General features: G+C 30.0%; 5 protein-coding genes across 16 annotated transcripts in view; 4 read left to right on the top strand and 1 right to left on the bottom strand.

Moving 5' to 3' along the window:
- The first annotated feature begins 503 nt into the window (after nucleotides 1-503).
- On the top strand, nucleotides 504-3,140 carry CCT3 (chaperonin containing TCP1 subunit 3). The gene is made up of 4 exons (XM_015315856.2): nucleotides 504-777; nucleotides 872-933; nucleotides 1,328-2,465; nucleotides 2,554-3,140. The coding sequence occupies exons 1-4, from the start codon at nucleotides 741-743 to the stop codon at nucleotides 2,967-2,969; spliced, it is 1,653 nt and encodes a 550-aa protein (XP_015171342.1). The 5' UTR covers nucleotides 504-740; the 3' UTR covers nucleotides 2,970-3,140.
- A 137-nt stretch (nucleotides 3,141-3,277) lies between these two features.
- Nucleotides 3,278-12,729, top strand: LOC107063770 (death-associated protein kinase 1). Of its 3 annotated transcripts, none has more exons than XM_015315853.2 (21): nucleotides 3,278-4,063; nucleotides 4,198-4,366; nucleotides 4,939-5,017; nucleotides 5,080-5,192; nucleotides 5,254-5,414; nucleotides 5,535-5,655; nucleotides 5,720-6,020; nucleotides 6,093-6,141; nucleotides 6,524-6,640; nucleotides 6,732-7,004; nucleotides 7,081-7,263; nucleotides 7,348-7,462; nucleotides 7,555-7,746; nucleotides 7,836-8,077; nucleotides 9,319-9,408; nucleotides 9,631-9,795; nucleotides 10,140-10,358; nucleotides 10,446-10,625; nucleotides 10,708-11,001; nucleotides 11,081-11,403; nucleotides 11,477-12,729. In XM_015315853.2, exons 2-21 carry the CDS (start codon nucleotides 4,315-4,317, stop codon nucleotides 11,637-11,639), a joined length of 3,432 nt encoding a protein of 1,143 aa, XP_015171339.1. In that variant the 5' UTR covers nucleotides 3,278-4,063; nucleotides 4,198-4,314; the 3' UTR covers nucleotides 11,640-12,729. The 3 variants fall into 3 exon arrangements, with proteins under 3 accessions (XP_015171339.1, XP_015171338.1, XP_015171340.1); XM_015315852.2 differs by having other exon boundaries at nucleotides 7,333-7,462; XM_015315854.2 differs by lacking the exon at nucleotides 9,319-9,408 and having other exon boundaries at nucleotides 7,333-7,462.
- A 1,137-nt stretch (nucleotides 12,730-13,866) lies between these two features.
- LOC107063737 (tropomyosin) lies at nucleotides 13,867-17,433 on the top strand. Its single transcript, XM_015315780.2, has 7 exons — nucleotides 13,867-15,276; nucleotides 15,540-15,839; nucleotides 15,939-16,072; nucleotides 16,204-16,392; nucleotides 16,491-16,566; nucleotides 16,630-16,762; nucleotides 16,862-17,433. Exons 2-7 carry the CDS (start codon nucleotides 15,600-15,602, stop codon nucleotides 16,942-16,944), a joined length of 855 nt encoding a protein of 284 aa, XP_015171266.1. The 5' UTR covers nucleotides 13,867-15,276; nucleotides 15,540-15,599; the 3' UTR covers nucleotides 16,945-17,433.
- A 153-nt stretch (nucleotides 17,434-17,586) lies between these two features.
- LOC107063736 (tropomyosin) lies at nucleotides 17,587-21,466 on the top strand. Of its 2 annotated transcripts, XM_015315779.2 has the most exons (6): nucleotides 17,587-18,094; nucleotides 18,194-18,327; nucleotides 18,415-18,603; nucleotides 18,687-18,762; nucleotides 18,844-18,976; nucleotides 19,110-21,466. In XM_015315779.2, exons 1-6 carry the CDS (start codon nucleotides 17,855-17,857, stop codon nucleotides 19,190-19,192), a joined length of 855 nt encoding a protein of 284 aa, XP_015171265.1. In that variant the 5' UTR covers nucleotides 17,587-17,854; the 3' UTR covers nucleotides 19,193-21,466. The 2 variants fall into 2 exon arrangements, with proteins under 2 accessions (XP_015171265.1, XP_015171264.1); XM_015315778.2 differs by having other exon boundaries at nucleotides 17,587-18,327.
- Dscam2 (Down syndrome cell adhesion molecule 2) overlaps nucleotides 20,500-23,062 on the bottom strand; it is an 87,905-nt gene continuing 85,342 nt past the window's right edge. For all 9 annotated transcript variants that reach the window (XM_089176543.1, XM_015315768.2, XM_015315769.2 and 6 more), the window contains one exon: nucleotides 20,500-23,049. In XM_089176543.1, coding sequence (XP_089032669.1) covers nucleotides 22,800-23,049 — 250 coding nt within the window. In that variant the 3' untranslated portion in view covers nucleotides 20,500-22,799. The remainder of the gene's footprint in view (nucleotides 23,050-23,062) is intronic.

Here is a 23,062-nt window from a genome sequence, read left to right as displayed (position 1 = left end):
AAAAAATAAACTATATATAATATAATACTATTTGCTATTATATATACATAAAATTTTCACAATTTTAATTATATTGTAAAATTATATATTCTTAAAATGGACGTAATCATTAATCAATATATTAAGTATGAAATTGATTTGTAAATAGGTACTTTACTGTAGAATTGCAATATTAATTCCTATGATTTAAGCTTAAATGACTTATACGAATAAGTCTTAAGATATACATTTATGGACTTTTTTTTTGGTATTATAAATATAAATACTTATAGTACCAAATAATATATATTTAATATTTATCTAATGGATATTTATGAATTATAATTCTCATTTCAAATGTTTAACAACATATATCATTGATATTGCATGTTTAAATGAATTTCTTTCATAGAATTAATATATATTTTGATTTATATATTATTCATTTTACAGTATTATTATTATAACAATACTTTTGATTATAGGTATAAATAAAATTTATATTACGATAAAACTACAGTAAAATTTATATTTTACGAATTGCAATATAACTGTTACATCTCATTTGAATTACGTATTATCCGCCATTGGATTCGTTCATAACGTCGGCATTCTTGAACGTCTAGTGTATTGGTACGAGATAGGTTCTTCATTAGTCTCCATTTTTGTATAAAAAAAAAAATTTCTAAGCGTATATTAGTATCTCAATATACAAGAAATTGTTTATTTGTTGTGTTTACAATTAATTGAAGGTCGAAAAGATGTTTGGACCAGGAGCTGCTCCAATTGTAGTATTAAGTAAGTTGAAAATCGTGAACATGATTATCATTTGTTTGGTATATTAAAGCGAAAATTTTAATTAACGAAATGTCGTGTGCTTTGATAATTGCAGGCCAGAATACAAAACGAGAGACCGGAAGAAAAGTACAGAAAGAAAATATTCAAGCTGGAAAAGTAAGTAATTTAAAATCAAGCGATCATGAAACTCCTTTTATGGGCTTTCACGATCTTGGCACACCCACGTGCATTTATGTTATGAATAGTCTAAGAATATTTTTAAAATTGTTAAAAGCTATTAATTAAATGTATTGAAATTTTGATTTTTGCCCTATACGTATTTAATTACGTTACAAATATATATGTATACATTATGGCTGTATTAACTGCATCTAATGTGTGTGTATTTTATATATATATATATATATATATATATATATATATATATATATTGTCAAAAAATGTCCATACAAAGTATTTATACAAAGACATATTATATATTTGTTGAATATAAACTTTTATTTTGTTACTATATTATTAAAACTGTAAAGATTGATTTCTTTTTGTGAAGGCAATCGCAGATGTTATTAGAACATGTCTAGGACCGCAAGCAATGTTAAAAATGCTAATGGATCCTATGGGTGGTATTGTCATGACAAACGATGGGAATGCTATTCTTCGTGAAATAACAGTACAGCATCCAGCTGGAAAATCAATGATTGAAATAGCAAGAACTCAAGATGAAGAAGTTGGAGATGGTACAACTTCGGTAATTGTATTAGCAGGAGAAATTTTGGCTACCGCAGAGCCATTTTTAGAACAAAGTATGCATCCGACTGTTATTATACGAGCCTATCGACAAGCTTTGGAAGATATGGTGACGATTTTAAATGAAAAAGTCAGTATAGATCTGGATTGTAATGATCGTGATAAATTGATCCAAGTGATAAATTCATGCGTTAGCACGAAGTTTATAGGACGTTGGAGTAAACTAGCTTGTCAGATTGCATTGGATGCAGTTAGTACTGTAATGTTGGAAGAAAATGGCCGTAAAGAGATAGATATCAAACATTATGCTAAAGTTGAAAAAATTCCTGGAGGATCTATCGAAGATAGCACTGTTCTTAAAGGTGTTATGTTTAATAAGGATGTAACTCATCCAAAAATGAGACGTTCTATAAAAAATCCTAGGATTGTTCTATTAGACTGTCCTTTGGAATATAAGAAGGGAGAATCCCAAACTAATATTGAGATATTAAAAGATACTGATTTTACACGAATTTTGGAATTGGAGGAAGAACATGTAAAAAAACTTTGTGAAGATATCATTTTAGTTAAACCAGATTTAGTAATTACTGAAAAAGGTATTTCAGATCTGGCTCAACACTATCTTGTAAAAGCTGGAATTTCTGCTATTCGTCGTTTGAGAAAAAGTGATATTAATAGAGTAGCAAGAGCTTGTGGTGCAACAGTAGTAAATCGTACAGAAGATCTTAGAGAGGAAGATGTTGGAACAAAAGCTGGACTTATGGAAATCAAAAAATTAGGGGATGAATACTTCTGCTTTATTACAGATTGTGAAGATCCTAAAGCTTGTACGATTATTTTGCGAGGTGCTAGTAAAGATGTACTAAATGAAACTGAAAGAAACTTGCAAGATGCTTTACATGTTGCACGTAACCTTCTTTTAGACCCTAAACTAGTACCAGGTATTTAAAATCTATTAAATTTAACAACATAAGAATAAAATATAATAATTTCAGTAGTACTATGATATTATAATTATATTTATTACAGGTGGTGGTGCGGTTGAAATGGCCGTTTCTCGACTTTTGTCTGAGAAAGCAGCAGGTCTTGCTGGTGTTGAACAATGGCCATATAAAGCAATTGCACATGCTTTGGAAATAATACCCAGAACATTAGCTCAGAATTGTGGAGCTAATACTATTAGAACATTGACAGCACTTCGTGCGAAACATACTACAGAAGGAACAACTTGGGGTATTGATGGAGAGACAGGACAATTGGTTGACATGAAGGAACGTGGAATTTGGGAGCCACTTACAGTTAAATTACAAGTATATAAAACTGCTATAGAAACAGCTATTTTGCTCCTCAGAATTGACGATATTGTCTCAGGAAGTAAAAAGAAGAAGTCTGATAATGAAGCAACACCCCCAAGTCAAGTGACCGAAGAATCCATGAAAGATTAAATTATATAGCTTTTTTTTTTAACAAGTTTAATTGCTTGCATCTAAGTTTAAGAAATAATTATTTCAAGTAGTAATTGTGTCATTGCAATTTCATTTGCATATTTGCACAAGAGCTGCTTCACCTTTATGTATACATTTTCGTACAATAAAAATAAATCTTAATAAATTATATATACATAATACTTTTATATATTCCGTAAGTATGAATGACATCAGTGTTAACATTAAAAAGAAACAAAATCTAATAATACAATTTGTATGAGACAGCTATCCAGCCTTTGAAGTTTTATGCATGTACTTAATTTTTGCAAAGATAGTTTGTTAATATTTGATATACATGAACTCATATCGTAATTCTTATCATGTGTAAATAATGTTATCTGATAAACTGCATTATCATAATGATATAATTATCGTAGCCTTACTTTTATAATTTTCTTGTTTCTCGCATATTCTAGCAATTTATTATTGTCTCGTACATTGTCACTAGCGATTATTTGAGTATACAGTTTAGAGTTACTTTAAACTAATGTGTTCTAAAGTGTATATGGACATCGAGCCTATCTCTTTATATGTTTATATAAAGAATAGATTGCCATAGTTTAAATTTTTATTTTATGATTATTACATTTTTTCAGGACACCTTTATGTAGATATTTAATAATTTAATAACATTGAATTAAAAAACATCTTTTACAATATTTTAACAGGATCTTGTTTCCCAATTTTTAAAACGACATACTGCGCTATTAAGGATATTTAAATTTTCTGTAAATTATATATTTATTATATATTCTGTTTTTATATATCACATATAATTTAAATTGAAAAAATAAATAATACTAATCGCATTTAAGACATTTAACAATAATTTTAAATATATTGCTATCTCAACGCCGCTCTGGTAGTGATAGTATAATTATTGCTTCTAACGTATTATGCATATTGTGTGCAAATTCCACTCCTACATATAGAACTTTTATCGTAATATATATATGTATATATATGCACTTTTCGATACATTTTTTGCATTCCGTGATACCATAAGGTTGTAATAAGTTGTGAAGAATTTTTTCTAATGTATTTGTTTTAAAGTAAGTATTTATTAAATATTTCAATTGATGTTCTAATATGTTTAGAGAATTTAATGTATTCAGTACACCTATGGGAATTTAAGAAAAACGAGGTGGCGTTTCGTACGATACAGGTATATCGATTGTGTGTGTAGGGTGGCCGGCATGGGTGAAGGCCAGCGAAGGCCGTAGAATGCCATACGATTTTCGTAACGGATATTCGGAAAACTCACTGTTGTTCAGATACATCGAACGATGATCACAGACGTGAGATGATGCCTGGGATGCCGAATAATTCTCGTCAATTGGTTACTTCTAACGGTGGTAAATTATCAATTGGAAACAATTGTTTGTAACATTTTTGCATTACCATTTTTATTAAAGCTTGACAGATGTTTAACGTATTATCATTAATTTTTAACTAAAGATTCACATTACATTATCATTTAAATGATTATCTTTATCATTTCTATATATTTGTTTATACGTAAACATGAAAAAAAATATTAATTGACATGTTATTGATATTTATGTATATGTTTCTTAATATATTTTTGTTTATTTCTTACAAAAGGTTAATCATTTATTTATGTAATATTATTGAAGGGGTTTTTTCAAATATTTCAATTAATATTAAATGTGATTGTGTTATGTAACTATTTCACTAAGAAGTTTACTAACTTTTAGTACAATTTGATCACTTTTCAATTTTCATTATACTGCCATACATTAATGATAACTTAAAACATTCATTTTTTTAAGTTACTGATATTTGTGTGTGCATGTGCTTGTGTACGTGTTTTGTGTGAAGGTTTAAAATTAAATATATACGTTAGTAATTAACATTTATTGCGAATAGATACTTGTGATATTAAAGTATATAATGTGTTCCTTAGGCTCCGAGTGGGATTCCTTGATGGAAGTTCATCATGAACCAATAGAAAAAAATTATGAGTTATTAGAAGAAATTGGAAAGTGAGTATTTAATTATTTAATTTGTTATTTTTCAAATGTTGACATCTCCTTGTTTATTATAGGGGTCAATTTGCCATAGTACGAAAATGTGTGGAGATAAAAACTGGAGCATTATATGCAGCCAAAATTATGAGAAAAAGAAGAGTTGCCAGAGGAGTAGCTGCAGCAGATATTGGTAAGTATTAATGTTAACATATCATTTTTTAACAAATCAAATATATACAAACTCTTTTTAGCTCGAGAAGCTGGCCTTTTGGCACGATTGAGACATCCCAATATTGTTTCATTGCACAAAGTGATAGATACAGGCACAACAGTTGTATTACTTTTAGAGTTGATTTCTGGAGGAGAATTATTTCATTGGACACCCTCGGGTGAAGTAGATGCTGCTCATGTGGTTTGTATTTAAGAGCATAGAATATCTCACTTATATTGCCATTCATCATTTCTTTATAAATGTTTTTTAATTATTGATTATAAAAAATATAACTTATACAATTCTTCTCTACTTTCAAAGGTACGTCAAGTTTTAATGGCACTTAGTCATTTACATTCTCATCAGGTGGCTCACTTGGATATCAAACCTGAAAATATTCTTCTTTCATCTCCTCCTCCTATGCCAAGCATTAAATTAATAGGTAATCTATTTGTTTGAGATATAAAAGTATGACAGTTAAGTATTACAATTAATTTCCTTTTCAGACTTAGGTCTTTCACATCGTTTGGTTCCTGGTTCAGAACACAGAGCGTTATTCGGTACTCCTGAGTTTGTAGCACCAGAAATTGTTAATTATGAACCATTAAGTCTTGGTACTGATCTTTGGGCGGTTGGCGTTCTTACATATATTCTTTTGAGTGGTGCATCACCATTTTTAGGAGAGGATAAACAAGAAACGTATGCAAATGTAGCAGCCTGTCAATATCAATTTGATAATGAATACTTTAGTAATGTATCAGAAATTGCTAAGGATTTTATAAGATCCTTGTTGATCAAGGATCCAAAGTAAGTAACAATACATAAATGAATTTTTTTATTAAGCAATATTTCATAAATTCAAATTAAATATTATTTCAGAGAAAGAGGAAGTGCAGAATCGTGCCTTAAACATCCTTGGATCCTTACGGTGTGTCCATAAATATTATTATTGTTATAAAGTAATCTTATAATACATTGTTATGCTATTTATTTATTTTTTGTATTTATTACGCATGAATATAATATAATTTTCAACATGAACGATCGTTCATAACACACTGAATGCTTTTTTAGTTAAAATGATAAGAAATTATGTATTGTACAAAAATTACATTTTGTAGAGAGAAATCATTTTTGAACTTTGTGTTTTGATTAGATTTTGTTAATATTTTTTAAAAAATATAATACAGACACACATAAATTTAAATGATGTATCCTATCCACTATATGCAATTGGTTTCATAGTAGTAAATACATAGTTTATATGAGACATAAAATGATTGTAATTATTATATTCCTTTTTCCTTCAGGAATCTGAAGCATCTAATGGACTTGGTGGAGCTATGATCAGTGCTGTCAAACGTGGTTGTGTTGAAGCTGTCTCTCAATTATTGTTGCAAGGAGCTCCATTGAACATGAAAGATTCTGTATGAAGCTTTTCTTTAATATTTATTAATGCGTTGAAATTAAATATAATAAATATCTTATGTTAATATATAAATATATTATTTTTTAAAGAAAGAAGATACACTTTTACATTTAGCTTGTGAGGCTGGAGATGAAGGAATGGTTACGTTATTAATAGAAAATGGAATAGATTTGGATACACCAAATAAAAAAGGCCTAACGCCATTACATGTGGCTGCTAGGCATGGTAATATCAATGTTGTTAGACATTTGTGCCTTGCTGGTTGTGACGTTGATAAGACGAATCGTGGAATACGTGCTGATGTTACAGCAATTAAATATGGTTATCCAGATATTGCAAATCTATTAGACAAGCTTCGAATAGTGAGTTTTCTTTCATAAATATAGTTTATATAAAAATATTTTAAATATTAATATATATCACGTGATATTATTTTAGCCAAGTCAACGTGAAAATTATATTAGACAATTACAACCAACGCATAGGCCAATTGATCGTTTACATGTAAGACTTTTGGGACATTGTGCATCAGGAAAATCTTCTTTAATTAGTTCCTTGAAATCTGGAATTTTTAGTTTTGGCTTTTTTCGGAGATCTAGAAGTCAAAATTATTCAACAAAGGTATATCACATAATATTAATTTCATTAATATTATACATTTTCTATTAGTTAAAATAATGTTTTAAAAAGAATAACTTTATTCAGCGGGATCCAAGTATTGAATTAGATGTGACTAGTAAACATGGTTCTCTTAGTTTTGAATACAGTGATAGTGAATATGAAGGTACACAAGGTGTAGAATGGAGTCGTGGAAATGTAGGTGAGGGAAAATAAATTTTGTCAATACATGTGATAGATTATAGATTTAGTATAAAACAATATTATTTATATTTTTATTATTTTGTTTGATAGGAGGAGAATGCGTATTTTGGGAATTATGTGGCAGAGAAGAATACTTAGCATCTTACCATTATGTACTTACATTTCAGCAACCAGCAGTTCACCTTATTACAGTTAGTCTTCGAGAACCGCTTACTGTTCAACTTCAGCAAATTAAATTTTGGCTACGTTTTATTGTAGATCGAATTGCGCCAAATAATATTGGTATGTAGAAGTTTATTTTTAATTGTATTTTATTGCTTTTATACGTGTATGTTTTGTATTTTTCTATATAATATTTTTATTTGTTAAAGGGTTTGCTGGCAAATGCAGTGATATAAAAGTAATTTTAGTAGGTACTTATGCGCCAGAGCCTTTAGCACCAAATTCCAGTGGTGGTAGTCTTCTCGCACCACTTTTACCTTTTTTGAAAGATTTTACATTAATTTTGGGGGATGAGCCTCAAATGGTAGCGGTGGATGCAACCAATCCTTCTAGCCCTGGTTTGAAGCTGCTCAGATCTTATTTAAATAATGCAAGGATGGAGTTTCTTGAGGTGAAGCAACAATATTTCTCACGTTGAACGTGATAACACTTTATCACGCGCACTAGAAGAGAAAATGTTTCTCACTTCTAATTTCACAATAAAAAAAAAACATATATATATATATATATATATATACATATATAAATACAAGTTTCTCAATTTTCATCAAGTTGTGAGCACTCTGTAAGCATTTTCAGTCTCTTCTAGTTCTTGCTCTATCTTTAAATATGTCTTCTATACTTCAGTATACTCTCGATGCATTTCAGAGTATACTAAGTGCACGATATCATAGCATGCTTGATATCTAGTACGAACAGGTCCGTTTAACGAATAATTGATTAAAAGAGAGAATTCGTGTCGTTTATAGACATATAACATATCTCTCTTTAGTCAATTTATAATATAATTACATTATTTTTTATAATATTATATTAGGTGGGGTTCGGAAAGTCGTTTCATTTTTTACTGACGCAATAATGGCATTAGTTGATGCAAACCGACAAATAGTAACACATGAGATCGACGAGAGGTTAAATTTATCAAATTCAACTATTTATGACCACTTAAAAGGTTTAGGTTTAATCTCAAAGTAAAAATTATCTTCATTTTTACAAAAGAAAAAGGAAACGACTTTCCGAACCACCTAATATTATATAACTTTACAAAACGGTCCTGGTCAAAAACTAATTTTTCACTTTGCATATGTACACTATGTCTGGCAGTGTTAAAATATTGGTGAACTAAGCAAGGAATTCAAAAATATATCAATATTTTTGCTAATTATGCTTCCTTCACCAATTCTTGGTCATCGATCCAATGCATGGTTAATTTAATACAATTGTCAGTAAATCAAGTCATTGAAAGTAAAATATTTATGTGTTTCACAATTTTCTATCACATTGATTATTTGCAATGTCTGACTAACATAAGCACAAGTAAAACATTAATGAAATACATAAACTTGTAAAAACAGACTCTTATCGTTAGATTTTTTGTTAACTTTTTGATGAAAGATATAAAGTTTCTATAAGATTTATTACAACAATTTACTTTATATTTTAAAAATTTATATATAAATAAGATCTGTTTTGAAAAGTTATTGTTTAAATATTAACATTTCTATATTTGATCATTTATTCCATTGTATCTATTACATGATCGAATGACTAATAACATATTTTTTGGTTGCTGATTATTTGGCTATTAAAGTTTATTAATATCAGCCTTAATGCATGCCATGCATGATGTAGGATGGACCGGAAGTTGCAGAAAGTTTTCTCCGACGTGACACGCCGCGTGAAGCGGCCATGTACGTGCCCCTGGCGAATCTTGATAAACAGGTCGATCCATTTCTCAATTCCTTTGATAAAAGTGATGTCTCTAATAAGAATTCTACTTATTTCAAAGTAGATGCTTTAATGCTTTGCCCCAAAAATACATACTACGTGCACTATTATCAAATGTAATAAAGCATAAATATCTCTCTTGTATATATTTTATGCATCAATATGTGTTATCAATTTTTGTATGACTACATAATTAATATAGAATTTTTACTATAGAGTGCTTTGGTATGGACTGGTCTGGCTGAATCATGGAGGACATATGTACAATCTTTGGAAGTACCTCCAGTAATGCTTACACAGGATGAATTTTTGAATGAAATCAGAAAAATCAATCCATTGGTTTGCTTAGAGCATTCCAAACAACTTGGATTACAATTACAGGTATATATACACAGGTATATAGTCATTCTAATGTTACGGCTAAGCTAGCTATTGAGTTGTATTACTCTATATAGCTTTGCCGCGGAGTGAGTATTAACGATATTATTTGTAATACCATGATTGGTATATCAATGTTTTTAACAATTTATTTAGTTCTATCTACGTTAGTATAAAGTAACAACTGAATAAGGTATAATATTTTTATATAGCTATTATAGTGACTTTTTGTCCTAAAAGACCACCCGACGGGAAACTACTATAATGATGCATAGTACCTGAAGTTATACTTTTAAACTCTTCTCGACAAACACATTGTATTTATTGTAGAATTATATATATTACAGAATTTAGGAGAATGTTTACTTCTTCCTGGAGACTTAATAGTTCTTAGTCCAGAATGGTTTTGGCAAGATGTTATCAATTGGCAATTATGTCTTGACCTACGAGGTCGTTTTGGGGGACGTACTACAGGAGTTTATACTTTAGAAGATTTTCAGGCACGATGTCCTTGTCCTGCGAGTCAAGCTCTACAAGCTTTACAGGCTGTTAATTTGTGTGTTCCGGTATATTTTCAATTTTTATACGTTTTTTTTTATCTATTTTAATATAACTATTTAGGAAATGTACAAAATAATATTATGTTTTTATAGTGTGAAGTAGATGACGATGAAGTGGAATATGAATTACCTTGCTTGAATCTGGTGGAACGTCTTCCTGGTTTATGGGAGCCATGGAAATCATCTACGAATTCGTTGCCGCATGCCGGTCTTCGTCTTTGTCCAGCAGAGGCTCCTTTATACCATTTATCTCCAATATTTCCGCACTTACAAGTATGAATTATTTTTCAATATTTTATATGCATATCACAGATAAAGAAATTTTTTAAAATTCTAACGAGTTTCTATTAAATAGGCTCAATTGAGAAAAATCACTCAAACTTGGGATCCATCAAATTCGGATTTATATCAATGGTGGAGAGGCTCAAAACTGTGTGTGGGTCCTTGCGAAAGTATCGTAACATTTGAAGAGGAGGAACAAAGCTGTATAGAAATTCGAGTACGAGGACCTTGTGGATCTAGTGCTCAGTGTTTTGGACTTTTAAGTGTTATTTTGGATGCTGTTAATGCTACTCTTGACTTGGTAGCACCTGGAATGTTACTTGAGAAGCACTGGCTTAGTCCAAGTCAGCTTCAAGGATATAGCGACGTTAGTAGCTTTAATTATGTGTATTTCTCGTGGTAATTACTATTAAATTAATATATTTTCTTTTTTTATGGTATCTTAGGTAATACATTCTTGGGAACCTGCAACAATAGTGTCTGCTTTAATAGATAAAAACTTGGAAGAAGCCATACTTAAAAATCCAATTAACAATCAAGAAGAAAGTATTTGGGACATTGTTGGTTGTGGGTTACCCATGATGGAGAATTGTCTTCCGGGTACAAGACAACCTCTTAAGAGTATAAAACCTGCTGTAAAAAGAAGATTAGCTGAGATGCTGGATCCACCTGATCATCATGGAAGAGATTGGTGTCTTCTTGCCGTTAGATTGGGTTTAGGAGATCGAGTTGCACAATTGGACAGTACAGTGGACAGTCCGACGCTTAGGTTAGTAAAAGTGTGAAAATAGTATAAATTATTTAACATAAGAGTTAAGATTGTAATAAGATTATTTCCATAGGTTACTAAATTGTGCAGGCACGGATTGTACTGTTAGTTCTCTTATACAACAGTTACGTGCCCTCGATCGCGGAGATGCTGTGCATCTTTTGCTTTCTCACACGCCAGTGTATATTTTATCGATGGCTATTGACTCTGAAACAGGGTCTAATCTTTCTAGATGACGATGCTGCGCTTATCGACGATGCATCAATACTTTTTAGATTAGAAACCAAATTTTTACATACTGCAGCACTTGAAATTGCCAAAGCATCACTATTTCCGCCCGTTACAAATGTTGTATTAATTATGTAAGTATACTAAGTATTTATGTCATATATTAATGACATCAACTGCATTTATTATGTAATTTTATACAATGTCAGTTTAAAAAAATAACGTATGCGTGGCATTTTGCAAATTGATTATCTTAGAAGAGATAGTTTATGCGACGAAATTAAAAACATTGAAGATTTTTTACAGCTGCATTTAAGGATGTACGCGATTACATCTTCAATCAATTAACTATACTTTATAAAGGTACACAGATAAAACGTTTGTCTTTATACAACATTCGTGTCATGTTCATTGCATTGACATAAATATTTAATAGGTACATTATATGTATTGTACAGTATTGCTGTAGATTATTTAAGGAAATCTTATTTCTCTAAATTGCATTCCAATGCATTAGTATACAAATTTTTCTGCATCATATTATCATTCTTTACAATACTATTATATAAAAAAAGAATCAGTCTTTTTGAAGGCAGGAAAAACAAATCAATATGCTACATATCTAGCCAAAAACTGAAGTATCATTATAATACCCTGGACAATTATATCCATAAATATTTCTAAATGTTATGCGTTAGCATAAAAAAAAAAACATTTCATACTACACACGTATATATATATATATTATATATAGAAATAAAATAATATTCAATTTGATATCGATATTCTTTCGAAAGCTTTTTTGGTATCCATATAACAGTATCTTATCAAATATCAATTGTCAATATGCACTGTTTTCATTTAGCAAAATCTGTATATAATATTTGTACGTAAATGAAAACAAAAAAAAAATTTGCACAATTTTTAAAATTAAGTATGCTGTGTGATAAGCTTGTTTGTATGAGATGTACATTTCTTATTATCTTGCTACGTACAGCTGCGAGAGACTTTATACTAAAAACTTCACTAGTAATATATAACTTGGTTAGTAATTTAGGAAGTAGTTATGGTAAATTCAAAAAAAAAAAAAATAAGAAATTTTTCCATTATTTATATATGGATTACATGCTTATTATGTTATTATAATTTTTGTGATTTGATTTCATGCTGGGGCATGAGTTTTTATAAAATATTTAATACAACTTTTTTGCCAGAGTATATATATATATATATGTATATATCTATTATTACAACTTCCAGAAGGAAAGATTTTAAAGAATTCAATATCTCTTTTTAAGGTTGAAAATTTCCAATGAATTTTATCGTTTCAAAATTTTGTTCTAATCGAACAACGTAACGTATTGTTTAAACATATTTACAAGTCACGAAGATTGAATATTACTTTTTAAGTTTAGATTATATTCATAATAATAATAATAATAATAATAATAATAATAATAATAATAATAATAATAATAATAATAATAATAATAATAATAATAATAATAATAATAATAATAATAATAATAATAATAATAATAATAATAATAATAATAATAATAATAATAATAATAATAATAATAATAATAATAATAATAATAATAATAATAATAATAATAATAATAATAATAATAATAATAATAATAATAATAATAATAATAATAATAATAATAATAATAATAATAATAATAATAATAATAATAATAATAATAATAATAATAATAATAATAATAATAATAATAATAATAATAATAATAATAATAATAATAATAATAATAATAATAATAATAATAATAATAATAATAATAATAATAATAATAATAATAATAATAATAATAATAATAATAATAATAATAATAATAATAATAATAATAATAATAATAATAATAATAATAATAATAATAATAATAATAATAATAATAATAATAATAATAATAATAATAATAATAATAATAATAATAATAATAATAATAATAATAATAATAATAATAATAATAATAATAATAATAATAATAATAATAATAATAATAATAATAATAATAATAATAATAATAATAATAATAATAATAATAATAATAATAATAATAATAATAATAATAATAATAATAATAATAATAATAATAATAATAATAATAATAATAATAATAATAATAATAATAATAATAATAATAATAATAATAATAATAATAATAATAATAATAATAATAATAATAATAATAATAATATAATAATAAAAATATCAAACAAAAATTACATATGAAATACAATATTACGAATAAAATAAGAATTTGAAAGTTTTTGTATATTATCTTATATTTCTATACATTATATATTTCAAAAATATACAATTTCATAACTATTTTATTCTATTTAAGACTTTGTAAAAAAATGTGTTCTTGTTGCTTGCTATTAGCATTTAAATATGTTTTTTAATTCTTGTTATAAGAAAAACAATTAATGTATTTATGTATGCAAAATTTTAAGAGTTTTGAAAATCTGCGATACGATATCAAAAGTTTGTGTTCTAAAAGGATTGCTTTTTGTGATATAGTATTAAATAAAAATAAAAAAAAATTTTTTAAAAATGTCTATAGATATACTTGGAACAATGAGACTGTGCACGATAAGTGCGTGCAGTTTGAAAAATATTTAAGAAATTAAATGAAAACATAAGGAAATAGTTATTTGTGTGTAAATTCTAAAAGGTTTCTAAAAAAAGGTGTGACGGGAGTATCGGGAATATATACAGTATCTGTACTAGATTTTTTTTTCTCTTTTAATTTTAACCGTACTCCCTACATACACATATACACACACATACACACAATTTATGTTAAATTCTATGTATTGTATTATATAATAACATAAAAAAATCAACGATCTTATGCATAATCTAAGAACGTAAATATAATACGTCTTGTAAAACTTAATTCTTCTCTAAAACTATGTCCTGAATATTAGGTCGAGAATAAAAATGATCTGTTAAGAGACATGTATTGTAACTGATATATGTATACATACAGGGAGTAGTGAAGTTATTTGCACTTAACATTTTGCAGTCCATTTTGTTTAACCCAAAAGCTCGTTCCTTTGAAAAACTTCTTTCCAATTGCTTCCCAATTTTCAAAAAAATTTGTCTCTGGCGCGTTTGAGTTTGATTTAATTTCACGTGATACGTTGCGATTCGATTGGTCGATCGGTAAAAGATCGAAGCGGGAAAATTCGAATGTTTGATTTGAAGAAAATTGATGAAATTAATTTGAAATTGAATCGAAAAATTGAGTACAATGACGAAGAACAAGACGCATCGGGTATTGCATTCCCAATGTTCGCTGTTTACAATGGCCACTCGGTTACGTGGTCGATCAGAAAACAGGAACGAGATTCTTTTAGAGGACGAGAATAGCATGGGAAGACGGAGATCGCGTTTCGCGGCTAGTAGTCAGTATAGTGAGGAGGATCGACCAGTTAAGAGCCAGGGTAAAATCGGGACCATAGCCAAAGTCGCCAAGCAATTATAGAATTGGATTCGATCGAAGAGTTCGTGGAGGCCCGTGCCACACCGGTTTCGTTTTATTTTAGCTTAGCTTTCGAAGGCATCCGGTTGTGCATTCTCACATCGTGGATCATCGCTACGATATCACAGTGAGTGATATACTATTAACTTAATAAAAAATCATTAACTTTTCAACGGTATTGCGACTTATCGTTATTAAATATGATCGTGTTATTTATGAAATTTGTATTTGTATGTTTTAATAGAAGATCGTTTTTTTTAACGTTGAGTAAATAACGATTACATTACCGATATATAGAACAAGTGTTAATAGTCATTTTATATTACGTGATCCACGCATGATCAATCAATTTTATTTTTATATTTATTATATCTATCTCATTTTGATTAGGTTTCGAAAGTTGATAAAGATCATCGGTAAGGAAGACGCCAAGTACAGCCGCCCGTCATCATGGAGGCGATTAAGAAGAAAATTGCGGCGTTGAAGATGGAGATGGACGCCGCAAATGAAAAAGTCGAATTGAATGAAAATAAAGCGAAGCAAGAAAATATGCGAGCTGATAAATTGAATGATGATTTGAGAGATTTGCAGAAACGATTGGACCAACTCGAGAGGGATTACGAAACAACAAAGACTCAGCTTGAACAATCTACTGCCGATTTGGAACAATGCGAAAAATCTTGGTCTAGAGTGCGTAAATATGATTTTTACTTTTTATATTCCTCTTGTTTTATATCTCGGTTAAAAAATAATTAATTAATTAATCAATTGATATTGTTACATTAACAGGCTGAACAAGATCGAACGTCGTTGACGAAAAGGGTTCAGGAAATTGAAGCGAGTCTTACTAAGAAAGAAGAATTACGTCTTACAGCTCAGACGAAACTTGCACGTGCGACGGAACTCGCTGATGATGCACAAAGGTTTGCACTTAGTGACCATAAAATTCTGAGCAATAACACGACAAAAATCTATTATACAATTTAGAGAAGGATGATTGATAATCTCGATTGAAGAATACCGAAGAATACTTAATTGCAGTTTCTTTCTGCAGAATGTGCAAAGTGTTGGAGGATAGGAGTCGACTCGACGAAGAACGTACGCAAAAGCTGTTGGCGGAATTAAAAGATGCAAGATTGATAGCTGAAGATGCTGATGCGAAATCAGATGAAATTTCGAGGAAATTGCAATTCGTTGAAGAGGAACTCGAAGCCGCGGAAGAAAGAGTTAAGACTAGCGAAGCGTTAGTATAAATTATTTGTCGAATGATGTTATGTCAAGGTATTATGAACTATAACAACTCGATCTAAATCGAAATATTTTTTTCTGTTAAAACAACAGTAAGATCGTTGAACGTGAAGACGAATTATTCATCGTGCAGAATATTGTCAAGTCATTGGAGGTATCCGAGGAGAAGGTAAGTTACGTATTTTTCACAGTTACATTGATAACAATGATGCGTAACGACGTTTAATTGTAGGCGAATCAACGAGTGGAGGATTTTAAAGTGCAATTGAAGTCATTGAAGAAGAAGTTAAAGGAAGCCGAGAAACGTGCTATTATGGCCGAGAGGACAGTCAAGTTATTATTGAAGGAAGTGGATACCAAAGAAGGTATTATCACAATTATGATTATATTGGTTAAGAATGAACGAAAGTTAAATTAATTTGGAAGATAAATTTGACATCGCACGTTGACGTTTTTATTTATAGACGAGCTAAGAGAGGAGAAGGAGAAATACAAGGCTGTTTGTGACGACATGGATGCCACGTTCGCCGAGATGACGGGTTATTGAGATCGTCTAGAAAAATTCGATTTTACATTATTTTATTACATCTTAAGCGCTTTTTCCGCTTATTCGCTACATCTAACATGGACGTCCTTTCATTTCTGTCCGATGTGCTTATATGCTGATTCGTGTCATTATTTTAATCTATTAAGGAATACTTATATGGCTTTAATATAATTTGCTTCGCGATAAGTTAACTGTCGTAGAAGGTATGCACGTTGTTAGTTCTTAATCGTAGCTGCTTTGCTCTATGCATAACACCTTGCCAAGATCTACGGGGTCAGTGAATACTGGCTCACGGTCGCTTGAGAAACTTATACTTTCTTCAGATAGAACTGATACGTCGCTTCTTTTCTTTCAGAAGCATCTACGTGGATAAATTTGGCGAGATCGCGATACGTGACAGAAAAAAAAAAGTACGATACTACTCTTCTTTCCCTTTTTATTGTTGTATTCTCAATTCTGTATTTTCAATAAATGCCTATTACAACAAAATTTCTATCTATTACTATTATTTTCTATCATTAATTATAAACATTAAGGTTTAAGCTTTTGTTAGTACGCCTATCATTTATCTCACGAAAAAAACTGATGTAACTATTGTCGAGAGAGAAGAAATACGCTTGAAAAAGCTACTTATTTTTTCGTCTATTTCTTTTTATCCGAATTATCGTCGGTCAGTTGTTGTAAACGGGCGGAATAAATCAGACCACAACGCTAACTAGTCGAAGAATTCGTTTGAGTCTAACTAAAGAACCTGGCGCATTGTTTCTTTTGCATTTCTTTGAGTCTATAAAGCATTGTCTTGATCGGTCATCGAGTGCAGTAACCCGCGAGCTTTGGATTAGAAGGTTCGTTGTTACTTTATCATCGTGATATACAACATAGTATATCGATATAGACTTCGAATCGTACTATGAACGCGATCAAGAAACGTTTGCAAACGTTGAAGGTCGAAAAAGATTTGGCGATAGATAAAGCTGACGTGTGCGATCGACAAGCAAAGGAAGCTATTCGCAAGGAAGAAAAATTAAAGGATGGTGTAAGAGAACTTGCAAAGAAATTCATTCAAATGGAACATGATTTACAAGTGAGCAAAAAACAATTAAAAAAATCGATTAAGAGTCTTGAACTGAAGGAAAGTATTTACATCATGGTCAGTGAACAATTTACAAAATATCCTTCGTTTTCTTTCTTTTTTGTTTTGTTTTATTTTTCTTGTTTTTATATTTTAATCATTATCGAATATTTTCAGACGCAATCCGAATTGGCTATATTGAATCGAAAGATGCAACAGTGTGCGGAAGATTTAGAAAAATCTGAAGAAAAACGATTAGTTGTACAAAATAAGTTAACGGAAGCTATGGAAACTGCGGAAGATGCAAAACGGTATGTCTACGACATTTCAATTTATTGAAATTTCTAATATTCCATATATTATTATTTTCTTACAAAAAAATATATATTTTTACGTAGAATTTGTAAGGTATTGGAGAATAGAAGCAAATTGGACGAGGAAAGGATGGATCAATTAACAGCACAGTTAAAAGAAGCCAGACTTATTGCTGAAGATGCCGATATTAAATCAGATGAGATTTCACGAAAATTGGCTTTTGTGGAAGACGAACTTGAAGCTGCGGAAGACAGAGTTAAATCGAGCGAAGGGTACGTTCTTTTATCTAATAATAACGTCATATATATTTTAATAAAAATTCACTTACATTTTATACTTACGTTTTTATTCGTAGCAAAATTGCCGAACGCGAGGACGAATTGTTTATCGTCGGTAATATATTGAAATCCTTGGAAGTATCAGAAGAAAAGGTATAAGACAAAACACAATTTACGTAACATCGACAAATACGATCGTAATTCCTTACAGTAACTTTATTTTTATCCTTGTAGGCCAATAGAAGAGTGGAGGAATTCAAAGCGCAATTGAAGGAATTGAAAGTTAAATTAAAATTGGCTGAGAAGCGGGCAATAATAGCCGAGCAGGCCGTCAAGGTGCTTGTTAAAGAATTAGATTCGAGAGAAGGTGGGAAAATTAAATTGTCTTTTTCTGCTTCTTTCTTTTTTTTTTTATCTTAAAATTTAACTTCTCGAAGATAGTAACGTTTATATACTATATATACTATATATATATATTTATACGCATGTATATGTTTCAGATTATTTGTTTAAAGAAAAGGAGAAATATAGGTATATGTGCAACGATATGGATTCCACATTTGCCGAACTTACAGGATTTTAAATAATTCGATCATTGATTGAATACTTCAACTTCTCTCGTTATCTTTTTCGTTTAGGATGATGTTTGTTGTATACTTTTGTATATAAAGGAAAAAATGATATTATAACGAAACAAAAAAAACGGATTATTTGTTTTACACGATATCAATTTATTTAAATCGATTCTACGATCGACGCAGTGCTTCGAAACTTCATACCGTCGACTTTGAATACGATTAGAGTTGAATAATGTTCCAGTTCAATTATTTATTTACGTCGTTTAATCGCAGTCTCGCAACGGAAGAGAAACTTTTTGGCAGTTAGCGGAGATATCGGTTTATTGACAATTAAAATCACGATGAGCATTGTCATCTTTATTTTTCATTCTCTTCATTTCATTTTTCACTTATTTTAGTTCGAGATTATGCTCCAAAAGGGGGAAAAGAGGGGATTGGGGGTAGGGGAAAAGAGGGTAGGGAAATAAGATTCTTAGATCGTTCACACAAGCATACCACATTCGCGCAAGATACTTCTTTTTACAACGACATTAATAATAGTATAGTAATAATCGTTTGTTTGATTTGTTCTCACATATCATTTTGTCTTTTTTCATCGTTTTGCGCGAGAAAGTCGACGATCGAAAGAAGACGATAAATTCGAATCGCGATCGGAAACTGGATCGAACGCCAACGAATAGTTTTTTTTTTTTTTTAATTGTAACTTTCAAAGATATATTATTCGTAAGGAGATCAATAGAATCGATCGATCCAATATGATAAAACATATGTATATAAATACCGTACGCTATACTTACGAGGGTCGTTTATACAAATAAGTTTGCGAGATTTAAATCGTGTCATAGAATGATGATTATGATGATGAGATGATGAGATGATGATGATTAATCGTTGCGAGAAACTGAATAGATTCAAAATGACACAGTTAAAAATATACGACGAACATATATTGCATTTAATGTAAAAATTGTTTTTTTGATTTCATTTTTTTAGAAGAAGAAAAATTCCATCATTTTGTTTTCCTAGAAATATCTCGCCAACGTATTTAATGAACGGCCATCGTATTAATCCCGCAATTGTAAATTCGTGACACTGTAAATCTTTCCACCGAATTGTCAACGTAGCAAAAAAAAAAAGGATGATCGACCGAGAATTCGATCGCAATGAAAAAATGTACAAAAATTCGGTGGACGATCATCCAATGCCCGTATTTAAAACGCGACTTGTTTTTTTTTCTTCGTAAATAATACCCGCTTCCCGGTAAATGATTCTAACGAATTCAAATCGAACTCTACGAGTTTGATTGACGTGCTTTTTTTTTTTTGTTTTTTTATCTTTTTTATTATTTTATATACACCAACGCAAGTATCCTTTGTAAATACGTAACACGCTTCGAGTTCTTTTAAAGAAACGACGATGAAATTTTGTTGAAGATATTTTGTAATGGTGATTTTATTAATTTTTTATCATATAGATATATGTGTATGTATTTTGAAATTGTATCGTCAATTTTGAAAAAAAAAAAGAAACAAATATTAATTACGTCAAAAGACGAAACGTTATCTTCAACAAAACTTAATCGTCTTTGATCTTTCATACCATTTCATCGTCATACGCGTATACCTTTCGGCCTCGTCTTCGCATTGTCGCGCACCATTTTATGTTAGTTTAGGAAAGTAACGACCATGATTGGCCGACAATCAATATCTTATTAATAATTATTAAATCTTGGTATAATGTTCCCAAGTGTGTCAGCGTAGTTTTTATATCTTATGCCATAAACAGTCTTTCAGAAATAATGTGATTGTTACCAAAGACAATGAATATATCAGTCAGAGGTTATCATTGGATTCATTCGATAGTAGTTAGCAGACTGGCAGTGTCGTGGAACTTCTTTTTTTTTGGAACTTAGAATTGTTTAAAGATTCAACCTCTATTTTTTACTCTATCGACGACTAATTACGGTCACCGATTCGACGAAAATTCAATGATTATATTTTGTTCTTTCTCCCTTTTATTATCGATCGAAACGAAAATCGAACAGACGTAGGATATCAACAACGATGTTTAGTGATACTTTATTATTATTTTTTTTTTAATTAGCAATTAGATGAATTATTTTTTACGAGTGTACGCGACATTAGAAGAGAGATTACAGTTTTCCGCGATTCTTTCCACTAAACGTTTACTTTTTTTCTTTCATTATCTATTTATTTATTTTTTTTTCCTTTTACTCTCTCTCTCCTTCCCTTTCTATCTATTTTTTCTTTTTTTTTTTTCCTCTAAATCTCGCTTCGAAGAGTGAACAATAATAATTTGTAGAGTCGGATAAATGTCCACTCTATTATTCTTACTAGATCATTATTCTTCGTCGCACGGTAAAACGTCCTATTTAGAAGTTTTTTTTTTTTCTCGGTATCATAACGGACTTAAAGTAATTAACGATGTGTACTCGTACGTTAGAAATTCTTACAATGTAACAGAGTCCAACGATTCATCGAATATTCGCTCAAAGAACGAAAGATCATCTCCATCTTTTTATTCATTCGTTTTCACTAATTTTCATTTCTCTCCTCTTTTTTTTTCTTTTTAATCTTTTTTCTTTATCAATCCCTTGACCTACATGTTTATATTCATCTTCTATTTGGCTCTTCGCACTACACATAATTGTTTCGTAGCGATGCTATGAAGAAATGTGACACCGTAAGAATAAAAGATGTCGCTTATCGAAAAACTTTGTCGAATAAATTATTCCGAAAATTTGTATTTTAACTAGAGATTAAAAATCAGTCTCGTTAAATAACGTATCATAATGATTTAGATACGTGTTACATTCTGCTTGTAAAAAAAGGGTTGAAAATTTGTTGCCGATAATACGGCTATCATCATCCTTTTGATAACCGATCGATATGTGTTTTCGATTATTATCTCTCGGATAAATTGATCATAAGAACTATATATGTATTTATATACCTATATATATATATATATTATTACGAAGGTACGCGAAGGACGAAGAAGAGCAATATTTTTTTTTTCTCGGTGTCACATTGCATCCCATCATCGCATTATACGAATTTTTAAATTTAGCGCGATTTCATTCGTAACATACGAGTATATTTTATTTTATTTCTTTCCTTACTCTCTCTCTCTCTCTCTCTCTTTCTTTCTCTCTCTCTCTCTCTCTCTCTCATTCTCATTTATATTCTTTGGCACTCTCACGCGTATATATGACTAGAAATTTCTATAGATCGTGTCAACATCACGAATCATTTTGTTAACATGCGCATGCTTAATGTATAACGTTTCTCGTCTCACACCGTGTTATTTAAATTATTTTTTAAATCGGTCGCCATTACGATGATTTTTTGTTTGCTATATTTTCTTTCTCTTTCACTTATTTTCTATCTCTCTCTCTCTTTCTCTATCTCTCTGTATTTTATTCGATGTTGTTTATTTAAAACGTATCATAGCTTTTCGACGAGACACGGAAAGAAGATTTAAATTGTATTCTTTTATTTATTTATAACTTGGACCACGAAAAGGGATGAAAGGGTCTTCTGGAAGAGAATTTGGATTTTATTCGGTCGATCGTGGTAACGCGAGAAAAAATTAGACGGCGATAGAGTAATCGGAGGAAGGATTATTTTGAGTGCTCGGTCTTGACCAAAGGGAACTCCTCAGACCTAGTTTGAGCTTTTTCAATGAATCAATGTCACATTCGGCCTCGCTTAATTCAGGACGATCACCATTTCCGTGTGGTGGTACGACGTTGCCTTGATTTCCCGCTACAAAAGCAGTCTCAGCAACCGATATTGGTGGTAGCAACGTACGCAGTGAACTCCTGCTGGGAACATGCCATCTTAAAAGATAGC

Source organism: Polistes dominula, unplaced genomic scaffold, assembly GCF_049000335.1.
Source record: "Polistes dominula isolate Pdom_NZ unplaced genomic scaffold, Pdom_raw_medaka contig_25, whole genome shotgun sequence".
NCBI lineage: Eukaryota > Metazoa > Arthropoda > Insecta > Hymenoptera > Vespidae > Polistes > Polistes dominula.
Note: the sequence above shows the minus strand (reverse complement) of the source record. Positions and strands in the feature narration are given on the sequence as shown.